Source organism: Lissotriton vulgaris, chromosome 1_1, assembly GCF_964263255.1.
Source record: "Lissotriton vulgaris chromosome 1_1, aLisVul1.2, whole genome shotgun sequence".
Lineage (NCBI taxonomy): Eukaryota > Metazoa > Chordata > Amphibia > Caudata > Salamandridae > Lissotriton > Lissotriton vulgaris.
The window spans coordinates 903994606-904020505 of record NC_141685.1 but is presented as its reverse complement, the minus strand read 5'-3'; the positions used below and the strand labels follow the sequence as shown (position 1 = coordinate 904020505).

Sequence of the window (25900 nt, the reverse complement as noted above, 5' to 3'; positions counted from 1 at the left end):
ACAGACCAGTTTTTTACTTGTGTTTTATCAGTGAAGTATATATCTTGAATCGTGCGACACAGGGAGCACAGGACCAATGGCGTCCTATCACCTTGTGTGCGCTTGAAAATACCAACCACCCAAATTCAGAAGGAAAAATCTGTAGTGTGGAAAAACACCAAGGGGCAGATTTACAAGCCCCCTGCGCCTCTTTTACGATGCTGTTGCGTCACTTTTGTGACGCAGCAGTGTCGCAAAAGATGCGCCATGGTGCGGGGTATTTACAACATGGCGCATCTCCCAGATGCGTCACGTTGTAAAGCCCTGCGCCAGAAGGAGGCGTTCCATCGCAGGGGGGGGGCGTTCCGGCACAGGAACGCCTCCCAAAAGTGGCTGAGTGAAATCTACAAGATTTCACTTAGTCACTTTTGGGCCCATGCTGCGTCAAAACCCTGCGCCTGCTTGAAGCAGGCTTAAGGATTGACGCAGTATTGTGAAGATAGGGCCCCCCAAAGCATTGCTGGAGCTATGTGGCGCTTGCAACGCAACTCCAGCAATGCGCCGCTTTTACGGCACAGATGCGTGACGCATCTGTGCCATTTTTGCCCCATGGTGCGCCACATTTTAAATGCGCCACATCCAGGCTGGCGGAGCTGCGACGCACAATAACTGGCGCATCCCTGCTGATATGCAGGGATACGCCAGTTATTGTAAATCTGCCCCCAACGGTTTTGGTAGGCAGGAAAGTAATTCGAAACTTCACCAAGTCAGCTTCTCAAAGTTAAGGGAGGGGGAGGTGGTACTACACCAGGTAAAGACAATCATGCTACCCTACCATCACCAGGAAGCTACTGTAAAGGACTCCTTAGAAAGTACAAATATGGCACGCTACGCACTCCCCACAGAACTTAATGGGGCAGATTTATGTTAACTGGCGCATCCCCAGGGATGCGCCAGTTAACGTGCGCCACAGTGCGCCACAGCTCCGCCACCCAAGGTGCGCCGCATTTATAATGCGGCGCACCATGGTGCAAAAACGGCACAGATGCGTGACGCATCTGTGCCGGAAATGTGGCGCATTGCTGGAGTTGCGTCGCAAGCGCGACGCAGCTCCAGCAAGGCTCGGGGGTGCCCCATCTACACAATGCTGCATCAAGACCTACGCCTGCTTCAAGCAGGCGCAGGGTTTTGACGCAGCATTGGCCTGAAAGTGACTGAGTGAAATCTCATAGATTTCACTCAGCCACTTTCAGGAGGCATTCCTGCGCAGGAACACCCCCCCTGCGCAGGAACGCCTCCTTATGGCGCAGGGCTTTACAACGTGACGCATCTTCTAGATGCGTCACGTTGTAAATAGAGTGCATTGTTTGCGCCGCAGTTGCGTCAAGTAAAGTGACGCAATTACGGCGCAAGGGCATCATAAATCTGCCTCTAAGATCATGGTCGTGATACACAAAATTCACATTCACAGCTTCTGTGTTAGGGCGGAGGAGGAAGTCGAGGTGACTGACTACAGGTGCAACTACAGCGTCTTTTTTAGTTGTAAACATATTTCGAAACCGTTTTATAGAGGAAAAGTATCGAGGAAAAAGTTTAGAAAAAAACTGAAATTGGTAGCTGTTCATTGTGTGTATTCCCTCTGAAAGGGGATAGAGCGCCCCCTGGTGGGCATTTAAAAGTACTCAGAGGAGCAGTGAAAAGATACAAAAAATTTGTTTGCTTTGTTGTATTATAATTTATCTGTAGACACCCTTCTTTTATTCACTGGGAGTGTCTTCTATATATCTTAGAGAGGCAGCAATACAAACGTTTTAATTTTAAAAAATTCAGCTTGCGCATTTTGGGGACCGGAGGGCTTTCAATAAGGTCATTATTCCCTTGTTAAATAGTCATTACGTCAAGGATGTGTCCTTGCACCATTTCTGTTTAGAGTTTTAATTTTAGATCATCAAAAAGTTCCTTTTTTGCCTTATATCCGCACTATCCATTATTAAACATGGATGCTAGCGTGTTATTTTTAATATATCAAAAATTTCCAATAACTTTGCTTGCCTCACCGTACAACTGCAAACAACACGTGGTACAAGAGCAATACAACTCAAAAATGAGATTTACGAAGCCATGCAAGGCCACCTTGTGCAGCCCTGAGTGGTTTCATACACCTCAGGTAAAGCAATGAAGCGCCAATCACTGTGTTGCCATACTTTGTGCCTGGGAGGCGTTCCATGGGTGTTGCGTGGGTGTTTCCATGCAACATTCATGGATTTTGACACATTCCCAAATTAACCAGTTGTGCTTGACCTGGGAATATACCAATAACTGACACATTACCCAGGTGAGGCATAACTAGGAGAAATATCTTTATTTATCCTTGACTTTTAAATTCCTCAGGGGATTGTTTTTGTGCAGGAAGATACCCCTTTCTGCAAAAGAACAATCCACCTTACAATGCACGCACTGCTGTACCATGGCACCAGCATGGGGGGAAATGCAGGGATGCACCGTATTCTTATAAATACGGCACATTCCTGCCCTTTCCCTATCACGCAGTGCAGCACAGCAAGGTGACTTGCTGCACTGTACTGCGTGACAATCTCATAAATCTGGCCCACTGTTTTTTCTCTAGAGGCCATTGCCCTCCTCCTGCTTTTGTATGCTCCTCTCTTTCGAACTCCTATCACTGTCCTCACCTCCTTAACCATAACCACCCTCACTTCATTGTTTTTTTATGACTTTGCTATTGCTTTTCTACTGTCAGTGGAACTACTGAGAACAAAATGTCTACCCTTCAGTAAATTGTGTTTCTAACCATTTTTTGGTATAATTATCGATCCATTTCTATTGTATTTGTTTGTCACTGTATGCTGAGCGCCAGGCGCGGTGCGTCCATTGGGGCGGAGGGGCGTAGCCCCATTAAGCCACATGGACGCACCGCCGCCATCAAGAAGAGCATACTAAAAATATTTTTTGCATTGGCATCGAAATCCTGAATATTATAAGCGCCGCAGCGCTACCCGCCGGGATTCGGGACACACGCGACTTCATCCGGAGTGCGCAGGGGGGGGGGGGGCTGGGCTGCTGCAGCTTCAGTGACAGTCACTCAGCTGAAGCAGTACTACTGCGCATGTGAATTTTTGGGCTGTAACTAGCCCGAGTATGCGCACTACCTCTGTGAAGTTCCCCTTACTAGTAGAGAGGGACAAAGGGGGTGCTGCTTCTTACAGCAGCCGAGCCGCAGCCCCCAGGGTTCCAAAGGGCGAGTAGTCAGTGTGCCCCCTAGCCAATCTTGGCGCTGCATGCAGCGCCAGGATTGGCTGGTCCACCGCGCAGAAGGGCAGACAATCCATTATTGGATGCCGCGCGTGGGTGGTGGCACACTGCCTCAGCCGCACTTATATGGCCAATCACTGTGTGACTTCATGTGAAGCCATGCAGTGATTGGCCATTTCAGGACGCGCGCGCCGCTGGTGTGTACAGTAGGTGACGTCCCACTCTCTAGGGGCTCGTGCTGTCGTGCACAGGCAGCAGACCGAGTCGACTCCCACCTCTGTCTCACCATCACGCTCGCTGTTGTGTGTGTACTGTGACTGTAAGTTAAGTTTGATATTATTGTACATATATTTTTAATTAAACAAACCCTCCCCATCCCGAGATGACCCCATTCCCCCCCACCCCCCCACCCGCCCGTAATGCCGGCTGTGACTGCACTCTTGACATCCATATGGACGACATGTGACTCGTTCTGTACACCCTGGAGTCCTTATTGGCCTAAGTAACACTTCCTTTACAATGATTTACATACTTGGATTGATTTCATTGCCTCTGTATATGTACGTGATTTAAAGCGCTCGGCCTCTATAAGTTACGATGAGTAGCTCTGTCTGTCCCACGTACGTCACTCATGTACTCTAAATTCCTTTTTCAGCCCTAAAGTAGTCGCAGACCATGTTTGTTCTCTTTGTAAGTGTCCAAAAATAAGACATCACGGTGTCTATCAAGTGCAAACAATATGTGAATTCCCTCTTTAAAAATAACAGTGCGTTTATTAATTAATAGTTACCAAACGTAATGCTTGTTTGAGTACAGGTTACATTTCTGCTTTTTTCCGCCTCGATTTAGACGCACAATGTGCGCGCGAGTGCTTTATAAAGGGTGACTCCGGGGGAAGAATGTTCGATTCAAGGTGTCTGCTGTGCTTTCAATTAAAAAATACCTTCCAGTGCCACTGCCAATGGAATAAAGGAGAGAAGAAGACAGAGCATATGCTTTGCGTTGGCTCGGTTCAAGCGATTAGCACTTTTAAAGGACTACTGCGGCTGGCAAAAGTGCAGAGATTTGTGGGAGGCACGTCTGTTTTCCGCGGTCAGCGCGACCCAGCACGGGAAGGCGCCAACCTTAACATGGTGGTACTGGCGTAACGAAAATTGAGGGGACCTTCCTGCAAGGTATGTAGAGGGGCCCCCTCCAGGCTCAATCAGGAGCTCTTCGGACAGAGTGCAGTGCCGAGGGGGCCCCCTGGAGTTTCAGGCTCCCCCCCGCACTGCGTGGGCTGCGGGGGCCTGTGTTACGCCACCCTGAAATGAAGTTCTAAATTGATGACGTCTCTCAACACCGGTCCTGCTTTGTATTAGAAGTGCCATATGCAAAAGAGTAATGGTTCAAATAAATCCAACAGAGCGAGGATCATATGTAGACTAGTCATTTCCCCTTAAAGTGCTTTCCTTTCAATCACTGATTTCAGTTTGAGGCTGAAAATGCTTCCACGCCCTAAACTTAGGTGAAATTAATACATGTGAGAGAGGGGGCTTAGGAGAGATATGGGCACCACTGAAGGGTGCTACAGAATCCGTGGAGGAGGTCATTGCGGGTGAGGGGAGGGGTGCCAATCCAGACTGTCGCCCAGGGCGCCACCAATGGAAAAGTCGTCATTGGGGTCACTGAACTCCGTGCATCCGAGCTGTGCATATGCTTGTTCATTCCACACTTTTGCTTTTTGGGGATCTCTGTTCAGACTTTACATCATTGCTCTCTTAATAATCCCCGTGGCTCATTTTCAGTTTTCGGCGACCGAGGCAGACCCAGCTCTGCCTGCCAGGCCTCGTGCTCACTTGCTTCACATACTGCACGTGGCTGTGCACTTTACTGCCAGTAAACAGCTGGTTGACCCGCCCAGCCACGGGTGTACAGCTTATTATTTCAAAGTGATGGAAGTGAAAAATAACATTCATTTGCTGCCTCTTTTCTGCATTCTTGCAATGCTCGTTTCTGCACTTTGTAATAATAAGTATAGCGCTTCCTTGCCAGGTTCTTAACTTGCGCCCTGTAGACAGCTGCAAGTGTCATTCAGCTCACTGTGCTACCAGGGCACTTCTCTATTATACGCGATTTATAAAGCGCAAGGATGTCCTATAAAAGGTTTTCCAGCGCTAGTTCTAATTCGCTATGTTCTGCAGCAGATGCTCACTCCCACAAGAGGTGTCAGTGGAGGCTAACGCTCACCTCATTGGCCCATCTTGAAATGACATGAAACAAAGCAACAGTTGTTTCAGCTCACTGAGGGATCTGCGACCAGCTAAGCGGGTGGAAGTGAAAAGCACATGTAAATGTCAGGGGTTTGCTGTGTCATGAATTAGACAGTTATGTCGTGCGGCTGTATGAGTACACTGGATGAGCTGTATGCCCACATGAGTGAGGGTTGAGTTGAGTGGTTTGAATACACTAGATGAGTGGTGTGCCCTTCTGAGTGCAGAGTGAGCAGTCTACTTTTGTGAGTGAAGGGAGAGCGAAACAGTGTGCATCTTTGAGTGCAGTGCAGCAAAGGGTGAGTGATGTCTGTGTGAGTGCAGGTTGAGCAGTGTGTTTGTGTGAGCCCAGGGTGAATCATGTGGATGAGTGAATGCAGGCTTAGTGGTGTGTCAGGGAAGGGTGAGGAGTAATGGGTCTATGAGTGCAGGGTGAGTAGTGTGCCTATGTGAATGTAGGGAGATTGATGTATCTGTGCAGGTGCAAAGAGACTTGTCTGGCTATTTTCCGAGATGTGTTCGAAAACAACCTCTTTCTCAAATTTGCTTAGTGGTTCGGGCTTTCTTGCTACGCTCACAAGCCATAGTGCAGTATTTACGGCCCACCACTTTCAAATGTCGCCAGCCGCCCCTGCTGAGCGCTTCGTTGTTGTCCGACTACAGTTTCAAGTTTTTATATGAAATATTTCAAAATCCCTCTCACTACATTGTCATTGCTGCTCAATTATCGAGTGACAGATTTCTATGGAAGATGCATTACTTTGAAACTTTTTCCAGGAGAACCATTATCTAGAATTTTTTTTTTTTAAAGTTATTTTCCAGGGTTTATTTCTGATGCTGGGTATCCCTGGTATTTAGATAATACTAAACTGGGTTGTATCATATTTGACTGCTCAGTTTTTAGCAGATCTACTATTCAAGCACCTCTTCCAGTCTCGAGAACTTGTAGTAGAAGTATTTCAAAGTTCCTTCCTGGAACTTGTCCTATGTAACCTCCATGAAAAACACCTTGTTATACTATCTAAGGGCTCTGGCATCCCATACCACAAGTAAAGATAGCCAGCATTACCTCAAGATCTCCTCTCTAATCATCTGCTATAGCTTTCCTAAGCCTTCCTTGGGCAGCATTACACATGCGGCCCATTGTCCTTTATTGCTCTGGGCTCACCTTTAAAAAGGGGCGCCAGGCACAATGAAGGAAAATGTACCCAAAGCAGCTGAGCACTCTCGGTGCCCTGGGTGCAGCACATTCATGTGAATTACCGAGTGGCTGCTTTGAAGCCTCTCCGGGTTTCATTATGCAGGCAGCAACCAGCCAGCACCTTTAAAGGGGAATAGAGATCCCCTTGCAGGCGCGTGCAATCATTTACTGCACCTGCCTGCAATGGGATGTCTGTGGGATCCATAATACCCCCTTTCCCGCCTCCAGAGGGACGCTCTCCAGGGGCACACTGACAGTGTGCCACAGTTTTGGTGATGCACTGTCAGTGTGCCTCCTGAGGTCTTCTTGCCTCTGCGCCCATTTCGGTAATACTGCGTGGGTGCAGAGGGAAAGGGAGTCCCTCATTTGCATGGGGCACGCCCTCATGCAAATTAGGAAATGCCCCATGAAGATAGCACTGGCGCTTTATGTGCACTAGCACTATTTGTATAACAGAAGGGACGCACGCACGAGCGTCTGCGGCCCTTTCTGTATTACCAAAGTGACCCAGGGCACGCACAGCGAGCCCAAAGGCCTCTTGCTCCCCTGTGGGACTTTATGTAATACGGCCCCAGATGGTTCAAAATTAGATGTTTGAAATGTAATCCTTTAAAAAAATCTAAAATGTCTAATATCACCAACATACCCTCCGGACTATCCCTAAAATATTGCACAATGTAGCTTAGTTGTTTTTGCGATTGCGACTAGAGTCTGAAACTTCCTCCCCCTGTTCTAAGCGTAAAACTTCTCTTAGAACATTCAGAAATGACTCTGAACAACCTATTTCCGACAGACTTTTCTAAATGGAATACATCTAGTTTCTGTTTCATTCACTGCAATCTTTCTTGGTTTACTATTCTTCTCGCTTACTTATCTGACCCACCTACAATATTATTCTCTAACCTCTACATGTTTCCTTAACCAATCTATTGAGAGACTATCTTCTCTGACTCTTGTCCTCTCTCAAGAGGGCTGATTTTCCTCTAAGCTTTTCTCTTGTAATGAAGTCTTCACACAAGGAATTGTGGGCCATATTATCAAGCATGGCAATAACATTATCGCCGCTTTAGCAGCAGGAAAATGCCGCTAAAGCGGTGATAAGGGGCTTGTTAATATGCCCTAGAGAATTCCAATACAAGCCCAGGTTCTGGTGTGAAGGACCACAAACCTAGGCTTCTATTGGAATTCTCTAGGGCATATTATCGAGCCTCGTATCGCCGCTTTAGCTGTAGTTTCCTGCCGCTAAAGCAGCGATAATGTTATGGCCGTTCTTGATAATATGGCCCTATGTTATTCCCACACAATCCCCAAATTAGTTTTTATTTAACTATGTCTCTTATATGACTGTCCTCAATCTGACTCTTTTATGTAGCTCCTTACTCTTCTCGCCCACCAACTGTATATTCTGCGAGGCCCATTGTCTTTTTATTTAGAGTGAACATTAGTAAGTATGATCTTGAATTTCAATGTTACTACATTTATATATATGTTGCCTTACAGGATAACTGTAACTTAGTTTTTTAAATGTAAAGTGCCATTATGCTTTTGAGCCATGGTTGCTCTAAAAAAAACGCAAAAATATATATTAATATATATATATATATTCCAAACGAGAAGAACCCACACTTGGAGGCCCACAAGCAGCGTACATGTGAATTTATTCCAACAGGCAGCACAGAAAATAACTTCATGGGCAGCGAGAATTCAGCCTAACAATCCCTACGCGTTTCTGGCGTGTTGTCCGCCCTTGATCTAGGGAATGACTTTGTGGAGACAGCAGCACCTCAAGTGAGTTAAATCACAGTATGAAGGTCCTGCCTACAAGGCGTGTATTCGCAATGCAGCATGGTACTTGCAGTTCCATTATTATTTTCCTTTAGTAGGTTGTGCCTCAATTTCTCCTAACACAGTTTCAAGTTCCATTTACATTGCTGCCATGCTTTTATTCTCACCCGGTGGAATTGTACAATGTTCCTATAGATATATATATAGATATGACTTGAAAAAAATAACTTGCCACATCGGACTATCGAGTAGTTCATGACGACCAAACCTGAACCATTCTACTGATGAATCATATGCAAAATGGATTAGGGTTTTGAGAAAGGGGGAGTTGGGATGGAAAGTTTGAATTTATAAATAATAAATTGAGGTTAACAATAGCTAAAAGTATATGCAGCACTTACTCATCCCACCAGGATGGAGTGCATGAACAAAGTTAACGGCATGGCTATCTAGCAAATCTCCCAATGACCAACAGAAGCCAGAAATTTCATGAAATTAATGACGGTTTCGCTTGGAAAAAAGGCCTCAGCATCTATGGGAGCAATGGATTCTGACCTGAATATAGCTACCTAGATAACCGAAGCTGAACCAAGGTTTGAGTAGAAAAAAAAGTTCAGGGGTTGCTTTACTATTAAAACAAACCTTTTTAGGATCGGAGATTTATGATGCGGCAAAACACAAAGTGCGTTTTCCTAAAGAACTCTTTCATAGTAGATTAAAAGAAAGTTAGAGATAGTTTACAGAATGGGGCCACTTCCATTCCATTAATAAAAGAGATTTTTAGGAATAGAGGGCCTGATTTAGATCTCAGCGGATGGGTTACTCCGTCACAATGATGATGGATATCCCGTCCACCAACATATAAATCGCATTATTTCCTATGGGATTTATATTTCGGCGGACAGGATATCTGTCACTGTTGTGGTGGAGTAACCCGTACTTGAGAAGTTGACCAGCAAGAATGTATTATTTTCTCAGCTTTCCACAAACTGGAAAGATGGATAAAATATGACAGGAGATTATTTTTGTACTCTTAGGATGATGCTCTATAAGAATGGTTAAAATGAAGAGTAAGCTTCTTATAATTTCTCCACTCGATGGACATGATGCAGAAAAAGGGTGTGCACTTTTACTTGTAGGCATATTTGTACAAGTTAAGAAACGCTTTTTATTTGCCAGTTGGCAATGTATTTAAAGAGACTGCATCTTAAACATTAATCAACACATTTAGGATTGTGAACTATCCTATAAGTCATGATGTTGTGAAACAAGATGAAATGTAAACTCTAGAGATTAAGCTCTTTTGGTTGTTTTTAAATGCCTTTAGAAAGATAACTTGAGTTACGTTGAGTTGTGTTAAGTTGAGTTGCGTTGAGTTGATGTTTACAAAGCACAAACATTCTCCTCCAGGCATCTTGGGATAGAGACTATCTCGTAGAGCAGATGAGACAAGTGACATCAGCCAAACACGTGTTTTGAGAGAGGTTCCAAACCTTTGTCGATCCTCAGTTTTACCCAGTGTTAGAGGAAGCGCGTTCCATAGAAGAGAGGCCCTGACCAAAATCGAGTGTCTCTTATTCCTAGACCTTCTGAAGTGGGGACTTGAAGGATGAGAGTGGAAGCAGAATTAAGGGGGCACTAGGGAGGACATCTGGAGCACAAGGATTGCAGCAGCTTAGGCTTGGGGTCACAAAAGGCTTTGGTGGCTAAGTATAAAACCTAGAACTGTGTCCCTTTGGCTACTCTGAGCAATTGCAGCTTACAGTGTACATTGGACTCTCTGTCAAACTTACTTAACTTTATTGCAAGTCCAACTGCATGTTTTGCAACCCTTGAGGCTTCTGACTGGCACCATCTGGACGTACTGATGCTGACCAGACACATAACAGTGGGGAAGCCAGACTTAAGAGATGCAAGAAATGTATGGAGCTCCCTTTTGAAGACAGTGGGGAAAACAGAGAAGAGAACTTTGAGGGAACAGTTGCTTCAACAAACTAAAAAGAAGCAAAGGGCTGATGCGGTCTCGGCGACCCTATTGTGCATGGGCCTAATGTAAAAACGAAGCTAACTTAACACAGAAAACCTGAGATGGGAGAGTGCTAAGAGTTGCATCACAAGGATTAATACATTTTGAAACCACCTGAAAGCGAACCCTGGAGGAAGAGCTGGCAGCTGTGACGCAGAATTGGAAATGGAAGTCTTAGCTATGATATGAACAGATGTATGGCTGCTGGGCTCTTGACGAAAAATACAGCAATCAGGATCAGAGCAGGAGCAATGGCAAATGTGTTCTGCCTGCCGGACCTTCTACCTAACCTTTGCTATCTCCCAGGTGAACTAAGGATTATTAGCCTTGTGTTGTTTAGATATAACTGATTAAACTGGTATGGGGAGGTGAAAGACCTCCCCCACACACACAAGGGTGCCACTAAAATGACAGTAAAGCTCATTAGGATTGTCGGGTGGGTTTGGAGGGGGGCGGGGGGGGATTACCATAAATGAGTGAAAAGGGAGTGTGCTCTGCTGACATCCAGGGGGTAGATTTATGAACTTGTCACACCGTGCAGAGCAGCAAGTCACCTTGCAGCACTGTTTTACAGGGCAAGGGCAGGAATGCACCATATTTAAGGCAATACAGCACATTCCTGCCTTTTCCATAAGTGCTGGCACCCTTTTGGCAGGCTAGCACCAACACAGACACCCTTGTGAAAGGGAACTTGTATTGAATGCAGGATTGTTTTTGTGCAGGAAGGGGGACCTTCCTGCACACAATAATCCGGAGAGGCATGCACCTCTTACTTTGTGTGCAGCAGAATGCAGCACCAATAGAAAGAAGAAGTTACGAGGAGAATTAAAGATATTCTCCGTCTTATGCCTCTTGTGGGAAGGCATATCTTTTTGGCACACTCGCAGGTTCACCAGTTCTGGTAAATCTGGGAATGAGTCAAAAACCATGGGAGTTGCATGGGAACACCTCCTTCACGCAGAGTAAGTCAACACAGCAGTATGCACTGTGTTGCTTTACTCCAGGTTTATGGAGCCACTGAGGGCCGTGCCAAGTGACCTTGCGAGACTTTATAAATGTCTCTAAAGGTTTGCGTTGTGCATGTACCACAATGGCTGGTGTCAAACATGACACAAACCTGCTTGTTAACCCCTTCCACGTGGGGCTAATTTCCCCGCGGTGCAGGAAGGGAGGGGCCCGTGCGGCACCACAGTGCTCATGACGAGCCCAGCTCGTCATGCTGCACAGTGGAGCTGCGCTCATGACGAGCTGGGCTTGTCACGACTCTGCCCACTCCATTAGAACGCCCGAACAGGAGGGAAATTAGCCCCGCGTGGCGTTCCGTGGCAGTTATGACAAGCTCTGCTCGTCATGAGAATAGTTCCACTGTGCCTTATGACGAGCTCTACTCGTCAAAAGCGTAGAAGTTGTTAATAGGCCCCCAGTGTATTTGAAACATAAGTCGCCTTCTGAGATCTGGGCCCAGGATCCTGGGCAATTTTAAGATCAGGAATAAGGTCAAAGGTCAAAAGAGATTAAACTAGCAACACTCGAATTTGCTGGACAAATGCTTTTTTGACGAAATATGATTTTTGTTTGATGATGAAAAAGAGTAAGTTATGCTTGAATTTGGGTGATTTATAAATGTATTATATGCAAACTAAAACTGTAGATTGCAGAAACCTGGATCTATTTCATAATAATTGAAATGTGCATTATAAAGTTATTAATAAAATGCAACAATGTAAAGTCATGTAAACAATCAACGAACACATTGGAAATTCAATTCATTTGTTTAATATTTTTCCCAAGAGAAGGTAATCTGGCTCAGACGTGGCCCCACAGCTCCCCACTACTAGCTTGTCCTTGGACTGAGGAAGCCTTCTAGACATGTACTAGCAGCGCCGGATCTATCTATCCATGGCCTTTCGTGCACCTCCTGGAAGCCTTCTCGATTACATAGTGATCCAACTAGCTAGTTTCCTTCACTCACCTGAGGTCCAACAACCCCTGTGGGTCCAGGCAACCCGGTCTTTCCTTGAAATCCCTGTCAAAATGAAAGGACACATATTAACAATGATGTCAAAATCCTAGATGTACAATATTTGACTGAACAGTTGCACATATCCAATGATTGACTTCATTTAACTATTTTCGCCACTTAAGTCTTTCCCTATGGCCTTTAGACGACTTGTTTTCCGTTTTGCTGTTCTTGGTGCAGATGTAACCGGTGGCTATTCGGACCTGCTCATGTTGTGTTCTGTTAATATTTATATAGCGCACATAGACTGAAGCTTAATGCAGCTTAATGCCCAGGAAGCTATAACCTGAGCTAATGTTCCCCATGGCTGAATCACCAGCATTTTTTTTGAAATAGCAAACTTACTTGTTTTCATTTCATGGTGCCTAATGATGTTAATCATACCATTACCAAAGTGCACTTTGGAAGCAGGGTATGCACCAGTTGCTCGCTTTTCTTTGGTACTCATTGGACTGGAAAGCACACTCTCTTATGCCCATGACACATAGTTCTCACAAGAACTATGGCACCCAGGCATGCCAATCGCGATAGTAATAAGCCAACCATATTAGTATATCTTGTGGCTGCACTTTCGATAGAAGGTAAGGTTACATTAAGTGATGGTAAAAAAGTCAGTCTTAGCTTTAGAATCCTTATTTTTTGTACTGAAAAACATTTTATAGTCTCGTAGCCCAATGCCGAGAAGGACTTTACTAGTTGTTAAAGGCCCTGAATGGATAGTAAACGCTCAAGGCAAAGGCGAGATTCTACAGAAAGAGAGCACAGTTTTTTTATCACAGTTTTATTGATTTTATTATATTGCCGACATTATACAAATGTTGCTATTGTTCGATAGTATATACACAGTTGGAATACTCCTTCAGAACAATATCAGATTATCAACTATTATCCAAGAGATAAATTCCATTCCACATGTGACAATCATTATTATAGACTATCGAGCATAAAGAAAGAGTGCACACCTTTAACAATGTGTATAGCCCGAGTCGTACAGGCTATTAAAAAAACATGCCCCACTGAGGGTAGAATGTTCTAAATTAAACAGGGAGAAACAGAAAGACAAACATGGCATGTTGGGCCGTGCAACTATGCCAGCCTTCATTGGATGTGAGGCACTCTTTTGTCTTAAATGGAGCTCTCAACATTCCAATGTTCCAAAAACGAATTGAGACTTGCTAGTGGTGAAATGCAGAATTTCAAGAGCAAACATGGCTAAAGGGAAATTTCCTTTCCTTGTCACAACCTGATCAAAAGAGATAGCCATTCATTCTTAAACGTGCAATGCTATTAACAAATGTGTTTATCATTTAGATGCCACAGACACACGGTGGAATTTTTTGGAGAGACCGTGCAGGTTTATGAACTAAACTTGAAAATAAAAACTCAGGGTCTCATTTCTGAAAAGTGATGCATCGCTGCGTGAAAACAGTGAGGCGTTACTTTTCATTGCGCTTTTTGTGACATGCTGGATGCGTCATATTTACGCTATGACGCATCATGTCGCAATGAGTTAAAGATACGTCAGTTTTTCTGTTGTATCTGTAGGCACAAAAATTGCGTATTGCTGGAGTGTGTCAAGAAAGTGATGCAACTCCAGCAATGGGTCATTTCACATGGGCAAGTTCCATGTGAAATGTGCCTGCGTCAGTCTTACGCCTGCCATGAGGCAGGCGTAAGATATTGACGCATTTCTGTCCTAAAAGTGGCGCAGTGAAATCTTATAGATTTCACTGCGTCACATCTATGACCCTTTCTTGCGTCGGAACGCCCCCCCTGCATACATTATACCTGCTGCAGGTATAATGTGGAGCAGGGGTTTACAAAGTGACGCATCTGCTTGGATGCGTCACTTTGTAAATATGGTGCAACAAGGCGCTCCGGGGCGCAAAAGTGACGCAAGGGCTTATAAATAAGCCCCTGAATCTTCATTCAATTTATCATTAATGTGAGCTGAAGTTAGGTTAGGGAATTGAGGATGGAAGCTGTACACTAGTAGAGTTGTGATTTGCAATAACACCAGCCAAAACATTCAGGGCAGCTTCCGAATGCACTTGTCACCAATTGCTGGATGGATGAAACAGCAATGAAGTTCTCCTGATCTCAGTAAATTGTCAAAAAGATCAGAAAGCATGCAGTGGGATGGGACATGTTGCACATAGTAAGAGATTGGTGTTAGGAGCAGTTGAACAGTTCTTAATTTCACGAAAGCTATTATAAGCATTGATAATTCTTATCAGAAGCTGAACTTAAGGCCAGTGGCTATCAAAATGTGATGATTCCTTGTAAAACAGTTGAAGGAAAAGTTAGACTCAAAGTAGAATGTGTGGAAATAATGTGGGTTGACAAATGATCAACCGGGTCATCTGATATGTTTTTCTAATCACATGTTTCTGCTTTTAAAAAATGATGCATTCATTTATCATGAGTTAAATTTGAGTTAATGCAAGAAAGGTTACTTACTGGTTCTCCTCTCTGCCCCGGATGTCCAGGTAAACCGTCCTTACCAGCAGGTCCCTGAAGTAAACATAAATTCAGAAATTAAAATAGAAAGCTTTGTTGGCAAGACTTCTCCTGCCTTACTGCCTCGAAGACAGAATATTCTAATTTCTACATGTATTGCCATGATTTAATAGCAGCCTGTCTCAAAAGTCACTGACAGCAGCATCAGAACTATCCGTCTTCCTGTGACATTTTTGGGTGCGACATAAGAAAAGACTTGTTTCTTTCTAGTGCACACTATGCTGCTTCCTGTTATGCTTTATCTGTCACTGCGAGACAGTAAAGTGTTTTGTTTTCTTGGGTGTAAAAAACCATTCAGTGTTCTAAACACTGCTATTTGCGATGTTGCTTTTTTGGGGGGAATGTTGCTTTTCCAGACACATTCAACGTCTAAAGATAAAAAAAAAATGATTAAGACCGTCGCAATGTAATTTTAAACCCTGAGTGACAAAACATTAAAGTATATACAACAGCTATTTTCACTCTAATAGAGCAGGCTTTTGCAAGTAAAAGCACAAACTGAGGGTCGTGCGTCTAAAAAAGCAGCGAAATGCTTTGTTCCACCTTTTTGGTCACACTGCTTTGTGCGAGGCACTGAAAAGGTTTCACAAAACGATTGCAGAGCCCTCTTTCGCCATTAGGTGTCAGAGTTTCCTTACTATCTAATAAGTGGAAACACGGTTCCAGTTGTGTGGTGAGTTGGCAAATACAGGGGAAACGAGGGCTGCAAAGGGCAGTACAACTCTCAGCTCCCAGGAGCCTTTTATGGAACGAATAAATCAAGACTTCAGCACAAGCACCTTCTGTGCGCATGCGCCTGGGAGCATGTCATTAATTTCCATCTAGCAATGATCAGATCTGCTTCTCACAGGATGCGCCTTCCTGTACTTCAGTAAATGGATCAAAGTGACTCAGAGTCCTCGTCTAGGAGACAGCGCATTAATGTTTGAAGTTGCTTTGAATATTTGCCCAAACCACAAACTTCTCAATAGTCTCACGTCTGACGTGAGCAGCTCACGTAAACCTGTCTTTTCTTTCCACTCTGTTGACACAAATATTGCATTTACCAGTAATGTAAGGAAAGTATACGGGAAAAAACAGGCTATGTGAAATAAGCAACCCCAACGTTAGATAGCTTCATCTAAGTGAAACTACTGTTATGCAACATATATTTTTTCTAACCTTTCCAACAGGGAACTTTTGCGATTTCCAATCCCAAAATTCAAATCCAAAATAAACGTGCTCTTTTACTTTTTAAACTTGCAGGACTTACTGGTGGTTACATCGACTGTGCTAGTTTATACCATGCACAATATACTGCCTATTCGAAATGCCTATACACATTCAGAAGGCCAGACTCCGTCTGGAACTTAGCCCGTCAAGACAAACTCTAACCTGTGAGACTGATAGCTTGAAATACCTCATCAGGGTCCAAAAAGCACCAGCTAACTCACTCAAGGCTTGCCGGAAAGACACATTTGAGAGCCCTGGGAACCCATGGCCAGGCTAGTACAAAACGCAATTGCCTCTCTTCAAATTGAAGGCTCAGCGTTAACGTCATATGCCATCCCTTACACGGCATGGAAAAGCGCTATCAACAGGCATCTGCAAATAAACTAGTACTTGTCAGACATTCACTTCTTAAAGTCTTTTGGCATTCTGTCACTTTGAACAACTCTTACTTATCAGGGAAGCCACAACTATACCTCTCGGAGGCCATTAATAGTCGGGCATGCAGAGATAATGTATTCACGCGCCTGTTAGGTCTACCAGTAGCCGACTTTAATCTGGGTGAGGAGGAGGCCTTTATACTCTGCAACTATTACCATGAATCATAGTTGCGCATTCTATGATGCTGTCCTACGCTTGATGCCACCAGGAGGTCCCTGCTGAAACCAATTTACCTGATGGAGGCCTTGTCGCTGTGTTTCTCCCAAAGTGACTTAAGAACTCTATCGAGGTGTGGTATATTTGTTAAGGAATTCAGAGCTCAAATCTGCCTCCGACCTGCTGATCCTCAGGTTGTCACTTTTAGCCAAAAACGAACAACGGACTATTACACGCAGAAATCCGGACACGGGAACTGGTGTGGCAAGGTTCTCCCTAGTTCAAGTCTTGCATGATGCACACCTGCCGTCATCCTCACCTAAGACCCAACAATGGACGACTGAAGGCCAGAAGCTGGAAAGGAGAACATGATGCACTAAGGGGTCTCCACCAATGAACTCTATCTAGCCTCCTTCATCTCCACTACTGAGAAACTCTGAAATGAGATCTCGGTGCGGTAAGGGGTTATAAACTCCTGAGCTATATGAAGCTCCATGTTGTTATTATTGGATGAGGCAGAATGCAAATTCTTCCATCGTTTTTGGCCTCAGCTCTCAGGGGATAGCCCGAGTGAGGTAATTGTATGCACCATGTGAAGCACCTCTCTCATTTTGCCTCGACTCCATCTAAGCACTCTGAACCCAATTACTGAGAAGACAAATTGAGACACGGCTGTTGGTTACAATTCTGCAACCACCCTCAGTCGCAGGGATCAGGGGATAGCCATGAGTTAAGTCATTGCATGCATCATGTGACACATTTCTTTCTCCCCGCCCTATCCTCATTTGTAAGCTCTTTAGTCCAAGGGGACATCAATACTTCGCATTCTGTCATTTAACTACTCAGCTATTGGTTTTTATCTGCATCCCGACTCCCTTTTTATGTTACGGACAGGATTTTAGGTTTTAGTAACTTTAACAAGAAAGCAAAACATCGTTGCTTTTTATTTCAGTAACTTTTGTACTTGGAAAGCAGTTGTGATTTAAGTATTGTTTGATCGTAAATTGTAACGGTTTTATTAACTAAAAGAATAAAATCGACATTGACATTGACTATGCTTTCTTCCTGAATGGTGGAAGAAGATTGATGTGACGAGGCGTGTGCGAAAAGGATCTTTTTACTCATTTGCCAACTCCACATATCAATGACCTTTGGATTAACAAGTGCTAGTCTGTATCAATATAGAGTTATATCACTAGCAAATTCATTCTCTACAATTGTACAATCAAGATTATCACTATGATGGTTTCTTATGAGCAGTGGGCAGGGGAAAAGAAACGGCGAATGGAAAATAACAAGGAAAGTTAATATTTCATTCCTATGTCATACATGTTCCTCCTGAGGCTTTGTATTTCATCACTAAAACATCTCATAATGAAGTTAAATCCTGTATAAACAACCCGCTTTTGGCACTCATTCAAATGAACCCCCCATCTTGTTCAATTTTATTTATCGATTCACTGCAATCAAGCCCTGAATGGGCAACCTATCTCAACCTAGGGCCCTCTCTGTGCCCCTATTAATCAGCAGTTGCTTCTAGCACTAATAAAACTGAAAATAAATATTCTCCATCAATATCATTCATTGGCCTAAATGGACCCACATTTCTTCCTCATTATTCAGCCCATATGGGATTTTAGTGTGTAGCTGAATAATGTACTTAGATTCTAAAATCCGCAGTTTTTTGGTTCAATCCCCACCTCTCTCTTCGTTCTGTATTTAGTCAATACAAAAGAATCTGAATAGGTCACGATTACTGTTATTAACTAGTTCAAAATGATGGTCGACCGGATAGCTCAGATCTTTATTTACGATCGCCCGCATGTGTTCAAGTACTCTCTTCTTGGCATGGTGTATTGTTCTCCCAATGTACCTTTTGGGGCAGGGACATTCCAGACAGTAGACCGTAAATTCTAAATCAGAGTTCAGTAATTTCTTGAATATATGTATAGGAAAGAAATGGCTGTCTCTTTCAGGAATGGGAACTCTCTCTAAATTAACTTCCTCTGACAGAATGCTACAAAATGGGAGTAGTGTGTCTCAAACATTTTGCTACAAGCCCCTTTGTCCCTTTGCAAGAGTTGATATGAATGTGCATGCGCCTTACACAGTGACCCATGGGAAAAATATCTCAACATTTTACTTTGCATCACCCTCGGTTGCATGATTTACTCACAGGAGGTCCCTTAGTTCCTGGAAATCCGTTAGGCCCTTGAGGTCCTTGAGGGCCCTATAACATTATGGAAAAAAGAAAAACAACATTTAGGTGCAGTGGTAAAAATGCAACTATCAATATTCTAAACAGCTTGGTTTCATCCTACTTCAGTCAGCTGCTTCTTAGGGAGCACAAGAACTTTGCCTGTTTTTGATATCCTGCATCAATCAACCCATTTTTGCGAATTTGACTACTTACAGAATAATGTGATATTCAAGGGTTAAGTGCAGTTGACATTTTGCATCATGGTCCCATTTTGAACCTAATCTATGAACATACCCATATGGAGTGGCTTGATCAATTCAAAGTGTACCATGTTTGGAAATGTACAGACTGTCAGTTGGCGTTGGCATACTATTAAACCTCACCAGGGAAGTCAGGACATTATATCAATGTTAGAAGGTGACTAAAGTTTCCCAACTTCACCAGAGATGAAGTTAATCTTCAGAGAGTGGAAGATTCCCAGGAGTATAATGTCCCTCTCAGGAAGGGTAGGACTTAGCTGGAGGAAACTGGGGCAATGTCTACTTATCAGCATTCTTTTACACGCTACATCTCAGGGCTACCCACAGTCCATAGCAACATGGGTAAGCAGTGTAACAGCTGCTGCTCAGGAAGCAGACATTGGTGATTCCCCATCTCCTTAACTCCCACCCATGGGGTGGAGCTTTCTGCAGGGGGTAATGCCGTGCCTGGATTTCAAATTGGCAGTGCCCCATTCACAACCCTGAGAGGCAGCACGACCATCTTTCAACTACCCTTTTTCTCTTAGTTCATTTCACCTTTTCCAGATTTGCCCATCATGAATCAAACAAGACAAAACAATTGTGCGACATTTGTTTTTGCAACTTTTAATGCCCTATCTCTCAATAGACAAATGATAAATAAGTACAGATTAAAATGTCCTAGTTCCCTCAGGTAGTTGTTGGTGGAATGTGCATTTTTTATGCCGCCTGAAGTTTTATGTGAAAAATCAATAGCGCCCCCTGTATGCCAGTTCTAAACACGAAAGCTGTTTTAGAGCGTAAGTGCTTATCTCTGGATTAAAGAATGTCGGGAAGGGAGTAGTGACAGATTACAAGGATTTGGCGGTTATTGGCAGATAGAAGATTGTCCGGATTCAGGAAGCAAAGTTAACTTTGCCAAAAATAGGAACAGGGCTAACAGGGGCTTTTACTGGCTTGGGCTGGCACAAAGAGGTGGATAGGAACAACCTTATTACTAATCAGACTACTTAAACAACATTTTGAAATTCTACAAATAATATTGTGTGTAGATCTAGTGCACTACTCACATCTTAAAACTTTTAAATCTTTATTTTACTGAATCCATAGTTGATTCATTAGTCTGATTAGTTCATACCTTAGGCCCCTTATGTTAGAGGGTGGCCCTGTCAAGCCAAATGTTAAACAGCCTTTGCACACATGTGAGCTGGTTGGATCAAACCAACTAAAGATGAACAAAAGCTAGTAATTGTGCACGGGAGAGAGGCTGAAATGGTATACATCACAAAGGTGGTAGCACAGTCTGTTGTCTATTACACACTGAGTTTTCTCTTCATTGTTGTGAATATATAATCATTGTACAGGGGCAACCAAATTACTGTTAGTCTGAGAAAGAGTGTGACTGTTCCAAAACACTTACCTTTTCCCCTCCGACACCAGGCACCCCATCATTGCCTGAATCTCCCTACAAAACAAACAAGAGGGTCTGAGATAAAGAAATACAAGCACTTGAGATTAGGTGGGGTTAACAAGACAGCACATCAGCACCATTACCTAATCACATCTACCATCATCAGAGCATTAGAGCCCTCCCTAGTATGGGTGAAAAGTTTTGCCCAAAAAATGAAACAAGTGACATCTCCCTTTTTTAGTCTACCTTCACAGTAAAATAGTTGAACAATTGTCAAAAACAATTTCCCTGATGACTAGGAAATCTGGGGAAATATCTGACCAAACAAAGAATAATGTCTGCTTTTGGGCTTCCCACTACTTCCTGGACACCTAATGCAGTCCGAGGAGGTATGTGTGCCTCCCTGTAGCCATTCAGAATGGTTTTGATACTGGAACATTTTTTGGTTGGTCTAAAGTGCTGCCAATCAAACGATTGTTGTGTCTGAAATCTGAGTGACCTCCCTTTCAACCAATGAGGTTGTGTTCATGTGTTAAGGGTAGGCAATCAGGGCACCCTTTCATGACTTTCGATAACTTGCACGAGGATCAATTATATCAGAGTTTTTCGTCGATTTATGCTGGAATACGCTTTCACTTGCTGAGGAGTGAAAATTTACCCCAAGTCTAGTTTGCCAAACCACCTGGGGCCTCATTTATGAGGCCTTGCGTCAGTTTTGCGCTGCGGATGCGTCACTTTTTGTGACGCATCTGCGGCGTAAAACATGCGCCTTGTTGCGCCATATTTAAAAAGTGACGCATCTAGGTAGATGCGTCACTTTTTAAACCCCTGCGCCACATTATACCTGCGTCAGGTATAATGTATGCAGAGGGGGCGTTCCCCCGCAAAAAGCCTCGTAATAGTGACGCAGTGAAATCTATGAGATTTCACTGCGTCACTTTTAGGATGCGGTTGCGTCAAAATCTTGCGCCTGCCTCACAGCAGGCGTAAGACTGACGCAAGCCCTTTCACATGGGGCTTTCCCAATGTGAAAGGACGCATTGCTGGAGATGCGTCACTTTTGTGACACACTCCAGTAATGCGTCACTTTTGCGCTTACAGATGCGTCAGAAATACTGACGTATCTGTAAGTCCTTGCGACATGATGCGTCATACATTAAATATGACGCATCATTGGTGTCGCAAGGAGTGCGCAGTGAAAAGTGACGCATCGCTGTTTTCACGCAGCGATGCGTCACTTTTCATAAATGAGGCCCCTGGCTTCTTGATCACATCACAGTGCTTGGTAGCACTAATGTGAAAAGTATAAGTATGCAATACCCACTGGTGTGAAAGTCAAGACTTTCTCAACAACGTAAGAACACTGCACCATTCATTATAGGGGCATTGAATGGTATCTGGGTAAAAGAACCCAGTGTATTAATTCTGTCAGCATGGGTGATTTATAAAGAGAAGGTATCTCTTCAGAGTTCTGAGAAGAGGTTAGAGAAACAAGACATGTATAAGTTGTCCAATGTGACAGTGAAGGGGAAACTATGAATCCATTAAATGCCTCCATTGCAAGAAAAGAGTGCAATAGGGAAGTGCTGATCTAAAGCTAGAGGATGAAATATAGGTATGAAATGGGCTTCTAAAGACCATTAGGAAACACTTCCTTTTTATAGGAAATATTAGGAAGAACATTCCAGCAGAAATCGGGCAATCAACACTTCATGACTTTACAAAGACCCATGGTGGATGCAGGGTAGCTCCCCGTGCAAAGAGGGAGACAAAACATGGCCATCCATTTATAAATTAGGGACAATCATGGAGTGCCTTGCACAAGAAAACAGGACAGAGAAAAAGCAGGAGTACAATTAGTGGTGACGTGTCCTCTGTGTCCAGGTGATAGTTGTCGGTGGAGGAGCCTGGGGCTTGAAGTTCGGGCCACGGATGAAACCCGGGTGTGAAGCAAAGTAAAGGTGCGCCCCCTAGTGTTTGCAGTCCTAACTCTGCTTCTGAATTTTGTGCTTGCATGTTAAGACTTTGTTATTCTGTGCAATGCACAAATCATCACCATTCTCTGTGCAACCACCACGGGTATGGTTACTAAACAATGTGTAGTTATCACGTGCACTCTAAAAGTTAGTAAAAAATTATTAGAATTTTAAAAATGCACAAACTATTTAAAACATGATGATCATCTTTTTTTAATCGTAAACACGAGTGTTTAAAAAGTCCCCGTCATTGAAATGTGTTCAGAATTATGTATCATGAAAGCACAATTTTTCCATGAGTTCACAATTATTTCGAAAACACTTCAACATCTGAAAAAGCCTAAGAAGAATTATATTTTCAAGCATTCCTTTTAAATGTTGTTAGGATGTTTGTAAAAGCTGCTAAGGATTACGTAAGGGAATAAGTGAAACCTTCTGCAACAGAATGGAGTGAATTTCTATTTTTTTTAAAACACGCACAGCCCACTTAATATGTTCGAGAGTTTCAGCAAGCCGAGCACAGCACAGCATTATTGCCTGATCAGCACATGTACAGAGAAGCCATATTTGCTAATAAACTTGGGGAAATCTGTCGGCCTCTGTCTAATCTTGATGTTGTGTTGCCCTGGCTCTGCTTGAGTCGAAGACTGGCATGCACACACGAGGCCTAGAGTTCCCATGCCTGAAATTACCAGTTGTATGACTACATGGTCTGCACCGAGTAAAACCACCAGACTATGTAGCATTCATACAGCAACGGCACAGCTTGCCCCCTGAACACATCAGGTCCTAGCCTCTGGTGCCCGGCCCCTCCCCCTTCCGAGCCCTTGAACCCCATCCCCCTGTGACCCGCTCTGTTTGCTAGAGCAGGTGGTAAAATATGAGCAGAATAGTCCTGGGGAAGACATGCAAGTTTCAACCCACAATTCCAGGTCCACACGTTATTCTCCTTTCTGAGGAGTAAAGTTCATAACTGTGGTAATCTCACGGGAAGACACCATTTGGAATCACCAAATCTAGCCCCTGTATCTCTCCACTGAGTTAATGGCAACTCACTACTAAGTCCAATTTGGCCAACATCACAGACGTTGTGAACTGATCTGGTCTAACAATTGATAGTCCTACTGAAATTTCATGAACAAATAACATCTTGGCACTTTGCAAGGCCTTCACCCATGTTGGGAGTGATAAAACCTCGACCTGATTACATATGCATGTCAAAAGATACTTTTTTTCAGATGTATATGAAGTTTTGCTTACTTTTGGTCCTGATTTGCCGGTTGGCCCCCGCTGCCCTCGTTCGCCCCGTGGACCCTGTAGAAAAGAAACACAAACTAGTTGATGTCATGAACATGCAGCCTCTCATTTTGGACTTCCATTTTATGAATGGAAAAGTGGGTCCCTTGCAGCACTGAAGAAACACAATCCACAGGCGTGTTTTAAGTCAACCTACTGGTAATAATTCTTTAAACTACTTGTGTCATCAAGGGGAACAGCTCTCTCATCCGGTGATACCACAGACAGTGAGCGGAATGTAGAGAGACTGGCTAGTTGTGGCCAATGAGCGTGATGTGTATCTTATGTAGGACTAAACACAACTGTACATCTATTTCCCCACGTTTCAGTCCTTAGCAGGGTCGGACTGGGACAGAAAATAGGCCCTGACATCAAAATGAAAGTTGCCCTTATTAGTTAATTAGATAGCTAGAAAAGTGGCTCATGCTTATAAATTGAGGCAGCTTTGAAATTGGAAAGACACGCTATGTAAGTGTTTCACAAGGTAAGGAAGACTGAATTAATTTGAGCTTGCCGCAGGCAATGTTTGTTTTAATATCAGGGAAATCAAACGATAAACCAGCCCAGCAGACCATGAAAGAGACCCACAAACAGTATAATTTTTTATTTTTTCCCCATAAACAGTATAAAAAAAGCCCACACACCGACTTTGCAGACCAGTTCATCAGACCCTGCCTGATGGCCCTATAAGCCAGTCCACCCCTGATCCTTGAACGCAAATAAACTGTTCTCTTACAGTGGTGTGGTAGCCATGTTGAGAATCTCAAAGACTTGTAGGTGGCATAAGCATTGTCTTTATTCTTTGTTAAGAATAAAAGGAAATACAAGGAGAGGTGGTCAGTGTCCATAGCAATTAATAAGGGAGATATGTTTACGTGTTTATAGATTTCTTATAGGTGGCTCTTATAAGGGACTAGCACGGTAATGAACCATCATGACCTAGACTATTACTAATAAGTAGTAAACCATCAGATGATGCTTTCAAGGTGTCTCTCACGCCCCTTCCTGGTCACTATTCCCACTCACGAGGAACCGACTAATACTGAAGTTATATATCTGCTCTGTCTGCATTAAGATAGATGGAGGGATGCCCAACTTTGTTGATTTATTTTACGTCCAGTAGGATCATTCTAAATGCTATGCGATGGGCTAAGTAACACAATGTGAACTGCATAAGCGCCATATTCTTAAATCTAGCTCTATGACGACAAAGGGTGTCTGAATGCCTGTGCTGTGAATATCAAACTGCATTATTTCTCTAGGAAGTCTTTTTCTTTGGGTATAGTGTTAGAATATTAATCAAGGAACAGTGGCTGGAACTACATCCCCATTTAATGAACTTTAGGACGCCCTTTGAAAGAGACGGTCCTGCTATACTGTGAGTGTGACCACAGTAACATGTAATGGTTGTTTTATAACTCTCCACTGCCAGATTTAAAATGGTTGGATAATGAATTCAATTTATATGAACTAACTGACCTGATGGTCTGAGAGGGCACGAATCAAGTCAATGAAGGAATTGTGAATCTGTTGTGAGTCTCTATTGCACTTATTATACGTTTTCTTTCAAAAGGATCGTTCACCTTCTGTGTGTCAGACACTGACAGCCATCCTACCGATACAAGTTGGAGCTCAGAAGCTTTTAATGCATCCTATCGTGATGATGAACTGGAAACTGATTTGAAGGTTGAAACATGTACACATAGACAGAGGAAGGCACAGACTGTGATAATCTCTAGCCTTTAGCTGGACTTAACTGAAGTATCACGTTACTTGCTGTACAGTGTATGTTTGATTTAACTATTCATGTATACAAACAAGAGGTTTTTATCATGAGTGTGACCAGCAGAAGCACTGAATACAACAATAAGTCACTATTTCATCCTTTGTTTTACAGACAGTTTCTCAAAACATATACA

At 43.4% G+C, this 25900-nt stretch overlaps 1 protein-coding gene across 1 annotated transcript in view; it reads right to left on the bottom strand.

Moving 5' to 3' along the window:
- Positions 1 to 25900, bottom strand: part of LOC147748151 (uncharacterized) — a 648568-nt gene that overhangs the window by 164159 nt on the left and 458509 nt on the right. Inside the window, exons 34-38 of the mRNA XM_086959041.1 lie at positions 23946 to 23999; positions 20719 to 20763; positions 19036 to 19089; positions 14994 to 15047; positions 12486 to 12539 (exon numbers count right to left, since the gene is read on the bottom strand). Coding sequence (XP_086815167.1) covers positions 12486 to 12539; positions 14994 to 15047; positions 19036 to 19089; positions 20719 to 20763; positions 23946 to 23999 — 261 coding nt within the window. The remainder of the gene's footprint in view (positions 1 to 12485; positions 12540 to 14993; positions 15048 to 19035; positions 19090 to 20718; positions 20764 to 23945; positions 24000 to 25900) is intronic.